Source organism: Talpa occidentalis, unplaced genomic scaffold (assembly GCF_014898055.3).
Source record: "Talpa occidentalis isolate TD23 unplaced genomic scaffold, MPIMG_talOcc4v2.1 talOcc4.14, whole genome shotgun sequence".
Lineage (NCBI taxonomy): Eukaryota > Metazoa > Chordata > Mammalia > Eulipotyphla > Talpidae > Talpa > Talpa occidentalis.
This window is the reverse complement of record NW_023601433.1, coordinates 74909323-74929898: the sequence shown is the minus strand read 5'-3', so window position 1 is coordinate 74929898 and position 20576 is coordinate 74909323. Positions and strand designations below refer to the sequence as shown.

At 51.8% G+C, this 20576-nt stretch overlaps 1 protein-coding gene and 1 long non-coding RNA gene across 10 annotated transcripts in view; both read right to left on the bottom strand.

Annotated features, from left to right (window-relative positions):
* EMID1 (EMI domain containing 1) overlaps positions 1-6630 on the bottom strand; it is a 40901-nt gene extending 34271 nt beyond the window's left edge. For all 9 annotated transcript variants that reach the window (XM_037510822.2, XM_037510819.2, XM_037510820.2 and 6 more), the window contains exon 1: positions 6530-6630. In XM_037510822.2, the coding sequence (XP_037366719.1) occupies positions 6530-6630 (101 nt within the window). The remainder of the gene's footprint in view (positions 1-6529) is intronic.
* A 474-nt stretch (positions 6631-7104) lies between these two features.
* LOC129145837 (uncharacterized) lies at positions 7105-19405 on the bottom strand. Its single transcript, XR_008551935.1, has 3 exons — positions 19300-19405; positions 17063-17188; positions 7105-7227 (listed from the first exon to the last, which is right to left on the bottom strand). It is a non-coding gene; the product is annotated as an uncharacterized LOC129145837 (long non-coding RNA).
* Between the last annotated feature and the right edge of the window lie 1171 nt (positions 19406-20576).

Here is a 20576-nt window from a genome sequence, read left to right as displayed (position 1 = left end):
GCCTAGCCCCATCCCCTGGGTCTCCAGGGCCACACGGGCCATGGATCTCTGACCTCCAGGACTTTGCTCATGCTGGGCCCCCGCCTGGAGCACCCATCCCCCTTCTCCCTAACGGACACCTCCTACCTTCAAAGTCCCAGTGCACGGTCACTTCTCTCTTGTCCTGTCCCACCTCCATCCCGACCAGAGCAGAACTGAAGGTTCCCTACCCTGGATGTGCAGCCCTCTGTACAGCCGTCATGCAGAGCTAAGCTGCTGACACGTGTCAGCCCCTCCCTCTCCGGGCAGGCCAGAGGAGAGGCCCATCTTGTGTTCGTGTTCGTTCTGTGTGACAGCCGGGGTGCACAATTGATGTTCCAAACGTGGAGGACTGACTTGCCCAAATGTGAACTAATAATCACATTATGCTGCATATATTGAGCACTTACTGTCTGCTAAAGGTATTTATATCATCTTCCCATGGTAGTACCCACCCTCCCCCAAAGCACACACACTTAATGGGGAAGGAAACTGAGGCCCAGAGAGAGGAAAAACAACTTCTCAGGTGACAGAGTTGGCGCATGGTAAAGTTGGATTTGAACCCAGGAAAGTGACTCCATCCCAGCACCTCAGCACCCATCTCCTGGGCCATGGGTTACGGCTCTGTGGAGGTGCCAGCCTGGGAGCCTGCGGACCCTGGGCTAGAGGCCACAAAGGAAATTCTGGTGGGTTGGGGGACTCAGATTAAGAAGGGTCACCTGAAATGGCACCTCCCCCAGCTTGGCAAAAAATGCAGGGTCCATGACCCCATGCAGAGTTGAGGGCCGCTGAGCATCTGGAATGTTCCAGCCATCACAGAGGGGCTTGTCATCAGTGAAATCCAGCACCTGGGCTACTGCCTGCCCCTACCCCAGTCTACCTAAGGAGAAAGTCCTTGTCTGGGACCAGTTGATGAGCTTGCTCTGGGACCCCAAGGTCTAGCATTCTGTGTTGTGCAAGAATCTGATAAGCAGGAGGACACAGCCTAGCCAAAGGCACGGAGGTGGGGGAGCAGGGAGAAGGGATGTTTCTGTTCGGCCCATTGAAGCGGCAGGAGCTCAACACAGCTCTTGGCCAGGTGTCCTAGGACAGAGGTGACAGGTGCTTATTGCAGCACAGGGGATAACACACAATGGGGAGTAGGCTAAACAGCAACACAAGACCTGAAAAACCAGATGCTGTGACAGAGCCCAAGGTGGAGATGTGCAGACCACCCAGCCTGGTTAAGGGAATAAAACATGTGCAAACTGAAAGCTAGAGAGCAGTTGCATTCCTACTAAAATAAGAAAAGGAGAGAAAACCAAATGACTATTTATATGTGTGTATTCACATCTACATACATGCAAGAGTGAGCCTGATTTAGGGGAAATCACCACTCACATCAGGGGCACCTCTGGGGGGTGGGGAGGGGATTCCCTTCCCTTCCAGCTCCTGTGCTCACAGCACCTTGCTCATCACACCTGCTGCCAGGAGCTGTGCCCAGGGCCTCCCATGCACCCAGCCACAAGCTCCGCTTTACCCACGGAAGGCTGAGGCTCTGGGTTCCAGGATGTGCCCTAGGCACCCATGGGAGCAGCACAGCATACCTGGAACTCAGGTCCAGGTGACCCGAAGCTAGCACTCAACTTCAGGCCGGAAATGTTTCTCCTAAAGAGCTGGTGGAAGTTTAAAACGATTCATTTTTAAAAGATCTTCCCACACACACCCTTTAGAGTTTCTGGGCCTCTAGTGCTGCAGTTTTGAAACCGTCAGGGTTTTGTTTCAGGGAGAGGACATAACCTCTTTGGGAAACCGATGTCGTCGCAGATACTCACAAGAAAAAGGCATGAAACTTGGGGTATAAATTTAGGAGTCTCCCTGAAGCGTGAGGGACTTCCCCCACGCTGGCCCAGGAACTCTGAATGGGAGAAGGAGGGAGGGAGAAGGGGGCAGCCTGGGCAAAGGACAGTCAGAATCTCTAGATAAAGGAGGGCGTTCCTGGACCCGGAATTCAGACTTGATGCCAGTGGACAGATGCACACACACACAGGCACATGCATGCAAATGTGTGCCCACACATCACTATGCACATGGTGAGCACACATGCAGATGCACAGGCACACACGCATAGACACATGTGCTCACAGCTCCTGAACATGCATGCCCACGTGCCTGTATACACACACCCACATCAGCACACAAGCAAGCCAAGCAGATCACGTAGCGACAGAAATGACTGTCTTCCCTGCACCCCACACCTGCAGACGCAGGGCCCTGTGTCCTCACACACACCCATGCACACACTTTGCCTCCCGAGCCCCTGGAGTAGGCGGTGGGAGGTGGGTCTGTGAGCGCTCACAATTGCCTGAGCTGCCTGCCCCCTCTTTATACGGGGGGCAAGGTAGAGAAGACAATTTCCCCCCTTCCTTAATTAAATCTTTTCCATGTTGCTAGCTCATTTCCCACAAGCTGCAGTTTGCGTGAATCTCCTGCTTAGGAGACATGGAGCTGGCAGCCCACTGAGCAGACATTTTACACACTCGGGCCAGGTTCAAGGTCAGCACAGCTCTCCCTCTCCCTGAGGTCACCAATAACCACACCACTCCTCCCTGGCCCTGAAGACCCCAGCCCTCCTATCTCCAGGATAAGCCCCAGCTCCTCCACAGGGTTCCAGCCTGACTGCCACACCCTTGCCCTTCCGTCCACTTTCCGGGGGCAGCGGGACAGCTCTCTCTAAAGCACGGGTTGAATGGTGCCACCACCTGCCTGGAGAGCACAGCCCACCACAGCCGCCACTGCCTGCAAGCCCTGTCCTGCACGCTGCCTGCCTCTCCCACACATTCATGCCTTCTCTCTTTGACCTTCTTCCCAGGTGCTGAATTCTCCCACAACCCAGATCTTTGCATAAGATCTTCCCTCTGCATGGAAAGCCCTCCTCCTCCACCCCCACACCCTCAATACTCCTATTCATTCTTAGGGTCTCAGTCTTGAGGCCCCAGGCTGGCCAGGGCACTCCCAGGAGACCCCTCACATACTCACAGCCGTACCTCCTAGTTTCCTCTCAGGTAAGCTGGGGGAGGGCATTGGCAGGGACCAGTATAGGGCTCAGTCCCAGGCACTCAGGGAGGTCTGCTGAATGACTGAATGACCAAGACCTAACGGAGGCCCTGTGCCAAAGAGGCAGTACTAGAGTTTATTGAGGTGGGTGTTAATACCTGGAAGCCCCGCCTCTAACCCGCTACATCTGGGGGACTTCCTTTCCAGTGTCCTGATTGGTGACAAGCTGCTCCAGGCCCACCTCCTGTGGCATGGGCCATGGCAGGGGCTGGGAGGGGGTAGCACTTCTCTCCTGAGCCTGCCACTCTGCCCACTCAGCAACTCCTGGGCCCCCAAAGGCTGCAGGGAGGAGAGAAAACAGGCCAGACCAGCTTAGCTTGGCATCAGTCACCCCCACGAGGGCTCCCCCACCTGCCCTCTACCTCCTGCCATGAGGGGCCCAGGGGACTTTGTCTCCACAGGGCCCAGGGATGTGATCTGGAACAGTGATAAGGCCTAATTGCAGAAGGCAACCAAGGAGGCCAGGGGAGCCAAGGGCTGCATTGAAAAGGAGAGGAAAGACAGGAGGCGTACAGGGTGGGGGTGGGGTGACTAAAACCAGAACCCCACACTGGAGGTGATGTTTCCATCCTGACTCTCCTGCTCCCTAACTCAGTGACCTTACACAGGCCCTGATGCTCAGCGGGCCTCACTTTGTCCATCTACAGATGGGGATAGCAGAATCTCCTCGGGCAGAATCTCCCAAAGCACACAGCTGCTAGTTCTTGTTCTTGGACTGTGACACTGGCCCCATACCAGGCCGCTGTGGCCCTGGGGCTTGGGAACATTGTCACAATGCCTTCTACACAAGGTCTTGACTATGAGACATTCAGAGGGCAAAACAGGTGCCAAGGTAAGTCACTTGCCCCGTTCACGCATGTGGGCAGAGAGCTGGGACTTGAGCTCTGTGCAGAGGGCTGGGGAAGACGCCATCCATTTAGGAATGCTCCACTCTCCTTGGTGCTAGGAATGGTCCCAAGGATGCCAGAACTCCATGGGGAAGAAATCTGGGCCAGGATGCTGGTGACGGCTTCAACTCCAGAGTCACAGAGGGGTCGTTGAAAGAAATAGGATGCAGGCTGGAAGGGACTTCAGGGGGGCAGAAAGCCGCCCCAGCAGGAACTTGGGAGGCGGATAGGGGCAGTGGCAAGCCAAGGCAGCTCAGCACAGTCCCTGGGCACCCAGTTTCCGGGGGTCTCAAAGTCTTGCCACATTCCTGGGGCTGGGGGCAGCTCCTTGGATGCCTTCCCAGGCCTCCCCCTCCCCAGGCACAAAGCCTCTTTTCTGCCTCTGTCCCTTGGCTGCCAAAGGGTGCCTGAGGCTCCAGGCTGGAGGTGGAAGGAGGCTGATGGAGCATGACAGCCCCTTGCTGTATCCAACGATGCTGGGCTGGGGCCACAAGGAGAGGTTCTGGCAGCAGAAGACCACAGACTCCTGGAGTAGGGGTCCCCTTCCCCACCTAATGTTGGCAATAGCAGCAATGACCCTATGAGAGTCAGGCACCAGGCCTTCCCATGGGGACTGTCCACCCTCAGAACAAGCTTGTGAGCAGGGCACAAAGAGAGGAAAGAGGGAAACGCAAAGAAACAGACCCAGGGATGTGACATGACCTGCCTGAGTGTGACCCACAGAGTCAAGAATATAACCCTGTTAGGAGCCAGAGCCCCTAACTCCAACCATGCCCTGCAAACCTTTTCCAGTCCCTCAAGCTGACAACCCCTCTCCTTCTTGGGGCGTGGGGGGATGCTGGAAAAAAGACACTGGAATGGGAAACTAGCTGGCGGGACTGAGGTTCCACTTTGCCTCTAGGCCTGTTTTATTTGTAAACCAGGAACAACAGTGTTGTCCACGGGCATGCGTGAGGCTCAGAGCTGTGAGCCTTCTAGGAACAGATGGGGTACCAGTCCCCAGGGACATAAGTCACCGTCCTGTTCCCATAAGGAAGACCTGGGGGTGAAAAACATGTGCTGGGAGACCCTGCCCTGGACTGGCTGGAGGGCAGTCCGGGTCTTAAGTCTTCTCAGCCACCATCCTGAGTCTGACACAGGGAATTCCAATCAGAGACTTGGTCATCTTAGTATCTGGGGCTAACATCCTGGGGGCTAACTTAGTATCTGAACTGGGGGCTAACATCCTGGGCAGGTCATCTTCCCTCACCGAGCCTCGGTTTTCTCCTTTGTGAAACGAAGACCACAAAAACGCATGTGTCTCTGGCAGTCAGGAAGATTCTGGAGGTGACAGAGGCAGGTAAAATGCCCAGCCCGGAAAACTATGGCCAGCAGGCAGCAGGTGATGGCTGTGACATCTGCCACTATTCCAGCCCTGTCTCAACTGCTCTTTTGGCATCCGTCCCCTCACTCCAGCCTTGTCTATGTCACCTGCTCTTGCTAGCCTAGCAGAGGCATGCTGGCCCCTGACCACGAGGGAAGAGGCATTTCTGAAAAGAAGTAAAGAAATGAGGCCGCAGGGGGTGGGGGCCAGGCAGGCCTTTGAATGGGATGAAAAGGCCTGGCTACTCCGCATTGTGTGCCTCAGACAACTGGGCTGGCCCTGCAGAGGGGACAACCAGGGGCGGGGTCTGGTTCAAACACGTCATCAAGGCCAGAAAGACAGATCAGACTCCCAGCTCTTCTATTAATAGTGCCTGAGCCTAGAAGCTTCTATTAACGGTCCCTGAGCACGTGAATTCCGAGACCTCAGTTTGTTCATCCGCTGAATGGGGCAGTGCTCCCCACCCCCTCGGTCCTGGCAGTGCTCCCCACCACAGAGTGCAGAAGGGGCCGCCTCCCGAGCAGGGGAGACGGTCCCCACGCGCCTGCACAGCCGGCGTCCCCCGCGCGCCGCAGGAAGTCAGAGCGCTCCCTCCCGGCTCTGTCCAAAATGCCAGGTCCCTGGGGGCCAGCACTGACCCGCGGCTCCGAAGCCCCACCCCAGCCTTCCTCCTCTGAGGGAAATAAATAGCTGGGGTACTGAAAAAAAAAAAAAAATGCCAGGAGCAGAGAAAAGGGAGGGGGATCCCCAAGAGTCAGCTGGGGGTGTCCTGGATCTTTTCTATGTTCAGAGAGAGGGGCGCTTTTGGGCTTCGGGGAGACGTCTTCGTTTTGCCCCTCCCCCCCTTTTCTGGGGTTCTAGGGGTGAAGTGGTGGGCGTTTCGCGGGCGTTGGGGGCTGCTGGCTCTGGACCCAGGGAGCAGCGGACCCCTGCTCGCCAGGAGCCTCCGCCGGACAGCCGGGAGCGCAATGCGGGGCTGGCTCTGTGGGGGGGACAGGGTCCCCGTCCTCAGCCCGGACTCGCGCAGAGACCCGGCGGGCGGGTGTGGGGGGCACCTGGAGCCGGGTGTGGGGGGCACCTGGAGCCGGGTGTGGGGGGCACCTGGAGCCGGTGCCGGGCCAGCCCCGGCGGCGGGCCGCAGAGGTGCTGGCGGGGCCGTCCTTACCTGCGTCCGGAGAACGGGGCTCCCCCGACGCCCCACGCGGCGCCGCCCCCCGGGAGCAGGAGCGCGAGGCAGAGCAGCGCCCAGGCCCGCGGGCCGCCCATGCTGCGCCCGGGGCCCTCCGCGCGGCCCCCGGCGCCCGCCGCCCCCAGCCTGCCGTCCCCGCCCGCCCGCCCGCCAGTCGCCCCGGACGCGCGGCTCGCGGCTCCCGGAGCAGCGGCAGGAGGCGGGCGGGAGGCGGGCGCGGGGCGGGGGCGCGATCCGGCCTCGCCCGGCCCCGCGCGCGGCCCCCCGCCCCCTGCGCCGCCGCTGCCAACCCGGAAGGAGCCCCGGGGGGTCGGGCGCCCCCGCCAGGAGAAGAGCCAGGTGCCCGCACCTGAGCCCCACTCACGCCGCGGGGCCCTTCTGGGGGGCGGAGGTGCGGATTCGGAGATGTCCCCCCACGTGCTGCGGACTGGACAGCGAGACCGGGAATCAAACCCCCGGCGCTGGGGAGCCATCCTGGGCCTTACCCCGCCCCTGCCGGAGGGGCCCGTCCATTCAGGCCGCCAAGACGCCCGGGCCAGGCGCGCCACAGCCGCTGTGCGCACAGGCCTCGCCGCTCTTCACACCCGGCCTGGGATCAATCCTCAGACCATCACTCTCCCGAGGTGGGCACAGGTGCACCCATTTTTCAGAGAAGAAAACCGAGGCCAGGCACCCTGGAAGGAGAAAACCAGCGCTGACCTCAGAAGGGCAGTGTTCTCTCTTGCCCCCATTTTACAGATGGAGAAACTGAGTTGCAGGGGCGACCTCAGCCGCCTAGGGCATCCTGTCTGTCGCTGGGAGAATTTGGAGCTGGACTGGATCTGACTTCAGAATGTCAGCACTTGGCCACAGCGAGGAGAGTGCAGACTGTGCACTGGTGTGGGTTGGGTTGGGCTGGGTTTTCTCATCTGTCACAAGGCAAGGATGAGCTTAGAGGGAAGTTTCTTCCTCAGGGGGGTACGTGGATGAAAGGGCTACCCACAAAGGTGTGTGCAAGGGTAGTGTGTGCCTGTGAGATGTTTGTGTGTGATGGGTAAGTGTGGTGTACGACGTGTGTGACGGATGAGTGTGCGTGTGTGACGTGTCATAGGTGATGGATGTGCATGATAGGTGTGGGATGTCTTGTGTGTCTATGTTAGGAGTGTGTTTATGTAAAGGGACTGTAACAGGGTGGTCCCCAGGAAAGGGGGAGGTTCCAGGTTTCCTGCCCCACCCAAAAGGAGGGTGGAGCTGAGCAGAGAGAAGAAGCTGCAGAGGAGACTGAGGAAGGAAGCAGGATGGAGCCAGGAGACCTGGAGGAGGCGCGTGGAGCCTAGAGACACGTGAAGAAACTGCGCTTGTCTTTTGGTCGTGGACTGGGTGACACAGATGTGGGTGAGACCCGTGGGGAGGTGACAATGGTGGTTTTTGTCTTGCTTTTGATTTTTCTCTTTTCCTTCCAGACTTGTCTGTTTGTTTCTGATCTTTTTCTGCAGGTCCCCACTGGAAGATGCTTTAGACGTGGGGCAGGCTTTGGGGCCTTGCTCTGGGCCAATCCCATTTGGATGGACTTTTACCCATGAGGGGTCGGGTAACTTTGGGTGCTTGATTTAGAAACTAGATTCTTTGCCTTTCCTGTATTGTTTCCTAGTTGTATTAAAGTTCCTTCCCATAAAAGTCTCCTATGTTTTGTGTTGACGTGGCGGATGGCAGAACCTATTTGGAGCAGGCAGGTTTGCGGGGTCTGGGCTGCCCCTCTCCCTGCCCTGTCACCGAACTCAGAGGGTACCCAGAACACCCCCCCCCCAGCTCCAGGACAGTCTCCAATACCCTCCCTTCTGCCCAAATTGATATGCACCATGAAGTCCTAAGTAGGGGGTCCCCTGCCCTACTCCGCGATGCATGGAGGGCTATTACGTGGGTTCCTGCTGTGGCTTGTCCAGATCCAAGATCACTACTGAAAACGCTCCAGTGGGCAGGATCTGCTAGCCCCTACCTCTGAGTCCTGGGGTTTGCCTGTCCGGGACTCCCCAGGGCTGTGCAGTACCAGGTCATAGGAAGGTGTCCTGATACAGAGGGATCCTGTTTAAACTTTCTCTGCCTGGGTGAGCTTGCACAAGTCCTGCCCCATTCTGAGCCTCAGTTTATCTCTGTAAGGGCAAAACTTGCAAGTTCCTTATGGGTGTGTGGATGCGGTTGAGATACCACTGTAGTACCCCGCCCCCTGCTTCATGTGGTCTCCCAAGTGCTCCCCTCTTCCTCCAGTGACATCACAGCACCAACTTTGCCCCCTCAGGGAGCTGCCTTCTTTCCTGTGCAGTTTTGGGGTACCTACTATGTGCCATCTGTCTGACCCTCCAAGAAATGCAATTTTGTACCTTCCTGGTTAACCCTTGTTTTTGACACAACTGGATCAGTGGATTCATTGCCTGGATGAATTGTCCCTCCCAAGGGCCCATCTGCTGAGAGGATCCTGGGCCCATCTGTGGTCAGGTCAAGTGGCTGGGGTCAAAACCCAGAGCCACAACGACACTTTGAAAAGCATGAAGCAGTTTAGGAAGGAGACATGTTGGGCAGTGTCTTCTGTCCTGGGGAGGATCTAGGAGGACCTCGAAGGGGTCCAGGACCCCCAATGGTTGCCACAGAATCTGCTGGTACCACAGATCTGTTTGCAGTCTGTCTGAGATGCTCCTGTGATGGATGGCATACACACTCCTTTACCAATGCCACCCAACTGCCAGGCACTTAGGCCACTGAGGAATTTCTCCAGCAAGAGACTTCTCAGTAAAAGCTGTTAGCAATATTTTCACAGTTGGGAGTGTCCTGTCCTTGCTGAGGCTGGGGATCCCCTGATCTAGGGTACTTTTTATAGCTACACCTAGACCTTGTGGTCAGCCTGGTGGTTACCTCAAGCCCAGGTGTTATTTCCGGAACAACCAGATAAGTCACTTTCCCTCTCTGAATCTCATTTCCTTGCCTGAAAAGAAAAAGTCATGGAATCTTTTAAAGGTCCCTCTGGGGGCCTCCCTGGTGGCGCAAGGGGTTAAACACCACACTATTAAGAAATCCGCAGCCTCTGCAGCATAAGTTCGATCCCCAGGGAGCAACCCACATGGCACAGCAGACCTCTCCTGGCTCGCCCGCTGCTCCCTCAGCAGTGTATTTCAGTCAGTCTGCCTGTTCTGTTTCCCGCTCTGTCTCCGGTGAATCCTCTCACCCCCCGCATCTCTGGCCTGTACCCCAGCTCTTGTATGTATAAATAACTAAAGCTTTTTAAAAAATAAAAAAATAAAAGTCCTTTTGGCTCAAGTCTGTGCTTTTGGGGAAGTGCGAAAGCTCTGGGTCTCCATGTAGTGGTCCTGGGGCACAGCCTGAAGCCCCCTTTTGAAGTGTACTTTCTTGGTGGAGGTTGGGCTGTTTTCTGGTGCTCTTTCCTCCCTGAGCAGGAAGGGGCAGAAAACACCGTGGGGGCCAAGGTCTTGGTCACTTGAGGTTTCAGTGTTTGCTGAGATGGGGAGGATAGGGGCCCCCCTGGCTCGAGGGCTGGAGCCTGTCCCAGTGGGCAGGGCCTCCTCCCTGGGGGTCTGGTCCTGTCAGCTGCCAAGCCAGACCACAGCCGCCAGTAACGACAGCAGCTAATGTTCCTGAGTGCTGACCATGTGCCAGGAGCTGTGCTAAGCATTTTGCTCATGTTGTCTCCTGTCCTCTCCACCACCCAATGCCCAAGGGGTTGCCAGGTGTGGGGCTTCCCTGAGCTTCATGACTGGTGAGTGGTGCCCTTACCTACCAGGTCACACTGCCATCCTCTGGCCGAGCTCTGCAGGGGGCATTTGTGGGGGCGGGGAGAGAGAGAACTCAGCTCAAATTTGAACTCCCATCTGGGAACTGATGAGACAAAACACATGGACACACACATGTGGACCACACAGGGACACAGACTAGATACACACACACACACACACACACTCACTCACTCACTCACACCCTCCAGAAAAGGCCATGGGGTCCCGGAAACATAGCCCTTCTGGTGTGGATTCACTGACACGTCCACCCTGGCCTACTCCAAACAGGAAATGCTGTTCTCCTCATAGCAAACAAACCTGGGCTGCATCCTCTCTGCTATGAGATCCCTGGGGCCTGTGCCAAGGGCCTCTTTCCTCTGCCTGTGTCCCACAGGACAGCTTTTCTGGCTCAGGGGGTGCCCATAAGATCCACCCTATTCGCACACCAGCTCCTGTGAGCCCAGCACCCTATCTCATCTGGACTTGTTTTGTGCCCATTCTGTAGGTTAGGAAGCAGCCCGAGGGGACCAAGGGGTGCCCAAAGCCTGTGGTGGCTGTTCCCAGAGGCCCAGGCCTGATGGTCCAGCAGCGGGTGGATGTCATGAAAGGGAAGTAGCCATATAAACATCAGTGGCCTTCACAGCTTCTGCCCAGACAAAGGGCGGGGCTGGAGGGCTGGGCCTTCTCCCTGAGCTTCCAGGTTGGAGAACAATGCTTCCTCTCTGTGCTTTTGATCTGGAGGCCTGGCCCTGTTGCCCATTGGTTGCAGAGCCTGGAGCACCCCACTGGGCAGGGGCAGGGACACTGGGGGGATCCAGAGAGCCTGCAGCTGCCTGGCCAAATTATTTATGCTCCCTGGACCTGCCCTTGTTACCCAGCTCATTCCTTCCTCACAGAGCTGGGACAGATTGAAGGGAGAGATGGGAGGAAGGAAGCTGTCGGAAAACTATAAATTACAGCTCTGAGAAGGCCATCTCACCCTCCTCAGGAATCCTCAGGGTGAGAGGTCTGTCCCTTAGGGAGCGGGAGGACGACGACAGAGTGACAGGGCTGTCACAAGCGAGCATGGGAGGACAGGTCTTGTATTGGGAGTTAGGGACCTGAATGTTCTGTGTGATCTGCAGTGAATCCCTTTTCTCCAGGTCTCAGTGCCCCAATGTAGAAAAGGACGGTGATGTGAGACTTGGGGACTTTTTCTGACTGTGCTTTGTTGATTGTAAAGGAATGGGTAAATGAGAGGCCTTCTTTTTTTTTTTTTTTAAGTTTTTTTTTAAATTTATTTTATTTATTTATACAAGCACTGGGTACAGTCAGAAGCGCGGGAGGGTGAGAGAATTCACCGAGCCAGAGCAGGGAGCAGAGCAGGCAGAAGGACCGAAGTACACTGCTGAGGGGAGCAGCGGGCAGCAGGAGAGGTCTGCGCGCCATGTGGGACCCTCCTCCGGTGACCGGGGAGCAGCCGGGGATCGAACCGGCGCTGCAGAGGCTGCGGGCAGCTTCATAACCCAGTGCTCAACTGCTGCGCCACCAGGGAGGCCCCTGAGAGGCCTTCTTAACAACGTTTGCCCAACTTCCTTCCTCTGGTACCTTCTCCCAAATCCCCTCCTTTCTGTCCCCCACCTCTGTCCCACATACTTTCTATGAGGTAGTTTACTCTGCTTCTCTTTCCATACCTCCCTTCCTGCTAAAAAGGACTTATGATATCCCCTTAGGCAGCTTCCCCCCAGTTGGAAGTAGAGGGATGAGCTGTTAGTTTGTTCACACTAGAGTGTTAATGACTGATATATATATGGTTAATGTTATTGAATGTTGGGGGTCAGTTAACAGGGATTCTTCCTCATTTAAACCCTAAACCACTAACTAGTAGTGGAACCCTAAACTAGTGGAGTAACCATGGGTCCAGAAGCAAGGCGTGCTAAATGAGAGAACCTTCTGTCTGGGAAGGTATCCATTATCCAGCTGGACATGTCACTCCGAACTGGACACATGTGGAGCAGTGGCCATAAATCCTTGCAGCTAGATGGATCTGGCAGGCATGAAGGGCAGGCAATGAGAGCTACTCATAGCAGAGACCCTGGAGTTATCACTAGTCTCGCTAGTCCTGGTTGGCCTGACTCACCTGACATTCTCCAGAAGAATGGATTTTACCTTTGAGGAAGCGATTCTGTGGGAGGAGAGAATAAGAGGCAGAGAGAAACAGAAACAGAAAACTTAGAAAGAGAGCTAGCAGGTCGTAGATAGAGGGAGACAAGTGAGCTAGAGAGATGGAAAGAGAGAGAATCTCAGAAAGAGAGATAGACAGGCCGAGAGGGCACTTCGGAAAGAGGTTCCAGTTTGCTGGTCTAGGCTCCTATAGAAGCCAGGCAGGACCAGAGCACCAGCCCAGCACCACCTAAGCTTTACCCATTCCTCTGTACCCCATAGGCTCCGGCTTCCCTCAGCTCCTCATGCACCCAAGGGTGGGGAGTCGGTCCTTTCTCCATCTCCCACTATTCCTGGCAATGGGTTCTCAGCTGTTTTGGGCATGCACGGGCAGCCCTAGAAGGCAGACAGAGCTTGTGGGTCCAAGAGAAATGGATTCTGAGCTTGGAGCTAGGTCCAGGGAGTCAAGTAGGTGGACAGTCTGATGGGGGATGTGCACTCTGAGCACCTGGCTCCAGGCTTTCCTTGCCCTACCCTGTCATCCTGCTCTGTGGGACTAAGCCTGGATCCTCCCCATCTGCCCACTCCTCTGTTCCATCCCTTCCAGCCTCCATTCTTTCATGAGATATGACCTTGGTCTCTTTGGTGGCCTCTCATCTCCTCTCTGACCCTTCCAATCCTGCAGGATCTTCCCAAAGGCAAATGAAGCCTAATAACCCTGTGAGGAAAATCTTTAGCTTCTCGATTGTCCTCAAGTTGAGAACTGAATATGACCTAGCCTGCTCAACCTCCTTTTGCCCCAGACTTGGACACCAAACACCTCTCAGGTCCCTAGTCCATGCTGGGCTCTCCAGTTGGCTGAGACTTTCCCATCCTTTTACCTCTGCCTGCCAATGCCTGCCACCCTTCAGTCTCAGCTCAGACATCACCCCCTCCCTACTCTAGGAAGGTGTCCCACATCTCCAAGACTGAGTGACATGTCCACTCAGCTTCCCCACTCACAGTATTCTGTGCTGGAACCATCTGTTGATTTGTCTGGTTTCCCCGATGGATCATAAATAGGCATGGATGCTGGACCCTTTTTGTAATTTTTCTAAGAGTTTTAGGATAGGTATAAAAGATACATTTGGGTACACAAAACTTTCTATGCAGAGTAAAAGTAACATGACAAACTAGAAAAATTTCATCATGTCAATCAGATAATTTCATATCAAATGGTTAATTTCCTCCACACATAAAGAGCTTTTACAAATCATTACATCAATCAAAGACCCAATAGAGAAAAAGATGAAAGTTATGAACAGACAATGCAGAATAAAAGGCATTTAATTTCATTCAAATGAAAGGCAATGCCGATGAAAACCACAATGAGATAGCATCTTACAACACCAATGTAAGGACTTACATTTTTTTATAAAATGGGTTGGCAAGGGTGTGGGGGAAATGCCATTTCACAAATGCCCCCTTTAGAAGGCAGTTGATAATATATAATAAAATGTAAAGTGTATATTCCTGTGACTAGCAATTCTGCACTGAGGAAGTTATCTAAGTATTTTGTTATGGAACAATTTCCAAGATCAGTTATTAAGTGAAACAAGTACGTACAGTTATACATAGAAAATGCTGTCTAAAGAAAAATGCTGCCCTTTGTAAGGACATCAGATATACACATTCATGGCCTCCCCGGTGGCGCAGCGGTTGAGCGCTGGCCTGTGAAGCTGCCCACAGCCTCTGCAGCGCCATTTCCATCCCCCGCTGCGGGTAAGGATCCCACATGGCTTGCACACCTCTCCTGCCACGCTCACTGCTCCCCTCAGCAGTGTACTTCGTCAGTCTGCCTGTTCTGCTCCCCGCTCTGGCTCTGGTGAATTCTCTCACCCTCCCACTCTTCTGACTATACCCAATGCTTGTATAAATCAATAAATCTTAAAAAAAATACACATTCATCAATACTTGAGTCATGCATTTACTGTGCATATAGGGAAATTAACCACAGCAATTAAACAAATTTTTTAAGAAAAAAAATTTTTAACTAGCATTGATTTACAACACTGTATGATGCAGAGGTATAAGATCACATTTCTTTAGATGTGTGTTACCACACCACACCCACTACCAAGGGGGAGCACTGTTTGTAGAAGCAAAATATTGGAAATAACCTAAATGTCCATTGTAGGAAACTGGTAAATCAAGGTATATCCACCAATGGGATGGCCATTATAAAGAATGAGGGGATGAACAAAATGTATACTCATACAGTGGAATAATAGTCAGCCATGAAAAAGAACATAGTGAAGATACATCCTATGGTAGGTGAACCCTGAGAACATTATGTTTAGTGAAAGAAGTCAGAAGAAAGGCCACATGATGCATTTATGTGACAGGTCCAGAACAAGCTAATCCATAGATACAGAAATTAGACTGGGACCTCCCTGGTGGCACAGCAGGTTGAGCACAGTGCTGTGAAGCTGTCCATAGCCTCTGCAGTGCCGGGTTCGATTCCTGGCCAGCCAGGGAGCAACCCACATGGCACAGCAGACTGCTTCTTTCTCCCCCGCTGTCCCCCTCAGCAGTGTACTTCAGTCATTGTGCCTGTTCTGCTCCCCACTCTGTCTCTGGTGAATCCTCTCACCCTCCCACGCCTCTGGCCTGTACCCCAGCTATGGTATAAATAAAAATTAAATCTTTAAAAAAAAAAAAGAAACAGAAAGTAGATTAGTGGTTCCCAGGGACTGGTGACTGAAGAAGGGGAGTGACTACTGATGGGTACAGTTTTCTTTCTAGGGTGTTGAAAATATTATACAATTAGATAGATTGCTACACCCTTGCCAGCCCATGTTATCAAAAAATTTTAAGTCCTTAGGCCTCCCTGGTGGGCTAGGGGTTAAGTCCCAGAGCTATCACCACTATGGCCTGAGTTCAATCCCCGGCCAGGGAGCTAACCCATACATGGTGCAGCAGACCTCTCTTGTCTCGCCTGCTGCTCCCCTTAGCAGTATATTTCAGTAGATCTGATCTGCCTGTTCTGCTTCTGATGAGTCCTCTCACCCCGCCCGCCCCTCACCTCTAGCCTACACTCTACAGTTTATCTATGAAAAAATAAATTAAATTTTTTTAAAGCATTTAAAAACCCCCAAAACTTCAAATCTTTTTTTTTCTTTTTTAAAAGATTTATTTATTTATTTATACAAGCACTGGGTACAGTCAGAAGCGCGGGAGGGTGAGAGAATTCACCAGAGACAGAGCCGAGAGCTCTTGTGTGCATAAATAAATAAATCTCAAAACAAAAACAAAAACTCATTGTCCAGTACCTGGCACATACTGCTCAGAAAAAAGTATCCTTGTTGATACAAAGCTTGTTACATGTAATTTGTGGAGTGAGATCTGGGCAGCCTGGAAATGTGAGTCCCTGCGGGACAGAAGGGTCTGTCTTTAGCCAAGAGAGTATTGGGGAAGAAACTAGGGTTCCTGAAGGCTCTTTCTTACTAACTGTTGCCTGAAACACTCCATTTGGACAACCTTAGGCTAAAGAAAGGGAAAGAGATGTTAACATTCCAACTCTATTGTGTTTACATGAGACTAAACAGCATCATTCATTTGTCATTTTGTCACTTCAGAGAACCTGGCTTCTTTCTAGATACTCAACCTGCAATTAGGAAGCCCTGCCACTAGGTGGCGTTTTGGGTTGAACCCACACAGGCACGAAATTTTTTTTTTTTTAAAGATTTATTTATTTATTTATACAAGCACTGGGTACAGTCAGAAGTGTGGGAGGGTGAGAAAATTCACCAGAGCCAGAGCGGGGAACAGAACAGGCAGACTGATGAAGTACACTGCTGAGGGGAGCAGCGGGCGCAGCAGGAGAGGTCTGCACCATGTGGGACCCTCGCCTGCGGGCCGGGATCGAACTGGCACTACAGAGGTTGTGGGCAGCTTCACAGCCCAGCGCTCAACCGCTGCGCCACCAGGGGAGGCCCAGACATGGTATCTTTTTTAATGGCCTCCTCTGATCATAGAAACTGCCTTTTGGGAAAATAGACAGGGAAAGAGAAGATCTTTTTGATTGATGGAAAAGAGTGTTGTGCTCATTTAGCAATGTCTGCTCTAGGTGAAGGAGTGGAAAGTGGTACCTTCTGTGCCACGCATCTGGCAACTTCTAGACTCTTTCTGAGTAGACAAATGTGTTTTTTTATTTAATGGTACCTCTTGAAATAAGCAAGAATCTTTTTAAAACACTTGAGCATAAAAAAAGACTATGACGATGGTTCACAGGTGACTTGGTGGAGGGAATTTTATGGGGACTGCAACTGAGAGGAGAAAGCAAACTGTATAAAAATGAATAATGTAAAAAATATATATAGAAATAAAAAAGAAAAAAAAAACACTTGAGCATAAGTACCAGAATTACTAATAACTGTTTAAGAAAGAATGCTATAAGAATTATTTTTTGTAATAAAGAATATGCAGTTAGGGCGTGGATACGTATGCAGTAAGGTATTTGAGAAAGCAAACACGTAGATATGGCATTACTTATGAATCATGAATGGTTAAACATTTCCATTTTTTCCACATTTTAAAGACAGAAACCTTTAATGACTTTTCTTACCTGTTTTTTCCTATGTGCTCATAAGTAACTCTCATTCTTGGAGATGAGATGTTCCCAGCTTCCCTCAGGTCTGCGGCTGTCTGCTTGATTGACCTCTGTCTCAGTGAGCCAATGTCTTGGAAGAAACTATAAAGGAGCAAGAAAGTCTTTTTGGCTGCACTCTTCCTAGGAATTGCTGAGTTTCAAAAAATCATTATTTTTCACCAATAATCCCTCAAAGTCTTCTTAGAATTTTTTTTTTAGTGGCAAAACATTATAATAACAATATAATATCATTTAAAAAATGTTTAAAGAAAATAATTCACTTGTATTCCACCCACATTAATAAAATGATTCAGGTTTTTGTTTGAGGTTTTTGCCTCCTTTCATTTTAGTGCCTTTTTCTCCCCCAAAGAAAGAGAAATTCCAATCCCTTGAAAATCTTTCCCCAGTCCTAGGCAGCTGAAAATCCTCCTTTCTCTTGCTCTTAACTGTCTGTTCTTTGAAGTCAAAGCTGGTTTCCTTTCTAATCTGTGCTGAATGGTCCTTTCTTGATAGTCACATGAGAGATTGGAGGGAGCTTCACAGAGGCTGTCTTCTGCAAGGCTTGGGAGTTATCAGTTTTCACATACGCAGCTGCCCATTCATACTCCATGTAAGTTTGTGGAAATTCTGGGTGTGTCTATTTCTGTTGCCCTGAAGATCTCTAAGATATCATGCTTGTAATTTAAGATGTAATTTCCTTTTAAGTTAAAAAGCAGAATCACCATTCCTAGGTATGCACATAAGAAACATGAAGACATACACTCAAAAACTTGCATACAAATGTTCTTGGCAACATTATTCATAATAGCCAAAAACTAGAAGCAACCCAAATATTCCTATCAACTGATGCATGCTAAGCAGCACATGTTGTAGCTATGTAGTGGAATATTATCCAGGCAAGAAAAAGGAGCAAAATACTGAGATATGCTACAGAATGAATGAACCTTGAAAACACCATGCTAAGTGAAAGAAACCAGTCACAAAAGACCCCATAGCATATGAATCCACTAATATGAAATGTCCAGAATAGGGAGATCTATAGAGACAGAAAGCAGATTGGTGTTTGCCAATGGCAGGTGAGGAGCTGGGAAGTGACTGTTAGTATGTATGAAGTTTCTTTTTTGTGTTGATGAACATATTCTAAAGTTGATTGTAGTGGAGATAGCACAACTCTGAACATGCAAAAAACATCGAATTATACATTTCAATTGAGTGAATTGTGTCATATGTAAATTACATCCCAATAAAGCTGTTATCTGTAAAATACACACGTAGTCAACAGAAGTTGAGATTCTAAAGGTGAGTAAAATATTTCCTAAGAATCTGAGGAAGGGAGATGGGCAGAGGTAGGAGATGGAAGGAAAGGTCTGACCTCATGTCCCCCAGAAACACATTGTGGCTCTGGTTGTGCCCTGGAGTCACAGGGCACATGGGTGGCCATTCTTCAGTGAGCAAGATGGACGTGGGGAGGGTATAGCCTGGGGGAGGGGAGAGAGAGCCCTGACTCATGAGAGGTAGCAGGGCCAGGCTGTGGGAGCTTTGGGGGCCTAGTCTGGGCTGTTTTCTGAGGTCCCAGGAGCCATAATGAGGCTTTATGTAGGGAAGGATATGAGTCTGGTCTCTGCTTTTGAAAGCTTCCTCTCATTGCACGTGCTAGAGGTCAGGAGATGGGAGTGGTTGTGGTGAGTCAGCTCGGTTGGGGATGTCTGGGGTAGGGAGAATTAGTGGGTTGAATTAATGGCCCCCCAAAAGATATAACTATATCCTGGAATCTCTCTATGTCCTTATTTGGAAAAAAGTGTCTTTGAAGATGTTCAATTAAGGCTCTTGAAGTGAGATCATCCTAGGTTACCTGGGTGGGCCGTAAACCCAATGACAATGTCCTTATAAAAGACACCCAGAGCAGAGGCAGACAGAAGAGGAAAAGGCCCCCAGAAGGCAGAAGCATACTGGAGTGATGAGCCACAAAGCAAGAAAGACCCTCAGTCTCGGAAGATACAACAGGCAGACTCCTCCTCCTCTAGAGCCTCAGCCTGCCGACATCTTCATCGCAGACTTCTGGCCTCCAGGAGAGTGAGATGACACCCGGTTGATTTGTGGTGCTATATTCCAGCAGCCCAAGGACACATGTACAGAAAGTCACCACAGGCCTGGAGAGAAGGGACAAGGTTCTAGAGATTTTATGGAGGTAGAAATAGCTTCTCTGTTCATACCTCTTCTCCTGCCTTGAGAACATTATTCCTCTAAGTAACTCATTCTTGGAGTTGAGATGTTCCCAGCTTCCCTCAGGTCTGCGGCTGTCTGCTTGATTGACCTGAGCTGTGTCACTCACCTATAGAATGGGGATTGTGACACACCAAGAGCTGTGTCACTCACCTATAGAATGGGGCCAACAACAGCTGCCCTGCAGCTAGGGCTCGGGGGAGAGTGTATATCTAGAACCTAGAACACAGCAAGCATTCAACATGTGATGATGAAGCCTTTAAATTTATCAAACCCTAGAGGGTATGTGAAACACCATTTCACTTCGCACATATCCCCAACCCTTCAAACATATCTCCAACCCTTCGCACATATCCCCAACTGATATCTCATGGGGTGGCTCAAAGGAGTAACAACACCATGAGTTTAATTGTGTCCCCTCCCACCCCACCCTTACAAAAAAAAAAAAAAGATGCTGAAATCCTAACCCCTGGTACCTGTGGACATGACCTTATATTTGGTATGATCAAGTTATGATTAGGATAGGCTCTAATCCAATATGGCTGTCCTTAAAGTGAGGGAGTGTGGACACAGAGACAGACGTGCATAGAGGGATGACAATGTGGAGGCGAAGGGAGCAGGCTTCTTCAAGCCCAGGAGCACCCCAGGCCACCAGCAACTCAGCGAGAGACAAGGAACCACTTGTCCCAAGGGTACCTGAGGAGGCACCAGCTGACTGACACTTGCATGTCACTCTCCTTACCTCCCAAACTGTGAGACAACACATCCCTGTGGTGAAGCTGTCCAGTTGGCAGCACTTTGTTACTGCAGCCCCAGCAAGCTAGTATGGTAGGTGTAGATGATTCTCACTGCCTAAGGAAATTGGGCATTCCAGGTCCTGCCAATGGTGGGGGCTGCTGCCAACCCCCCACCCTGAACAGTCCCTGGCCAGGCCTGTGGCCAGATTTGGCTGCCTCTCTGCCCCCACCTCCACCCCAGCAGCAGGGCACCAGACACTTCCAGGATGGAAGTCTGGGATGCATATGGAAACCCAGAGGGATTTCAAGTTCAGCCCCATCCCGGTCAGCAGGGGACCCACCATCTGGATCCTGTTTGCTGGCCCCTGGTTGGGAAATCTGAGCAGTATTGCGGAAAGTGGTCAGAGAGGAAAGCAACTCCCTTGGTGGCCAGGGCCATGAGAGAGAGGGCAGGCCCGAGGTCCAGTTCCTGGGTGGAATCCCGAGCCTGTCACTTTCTTGCTGGGTGACTTCAGGCAGCTCGAGTCACT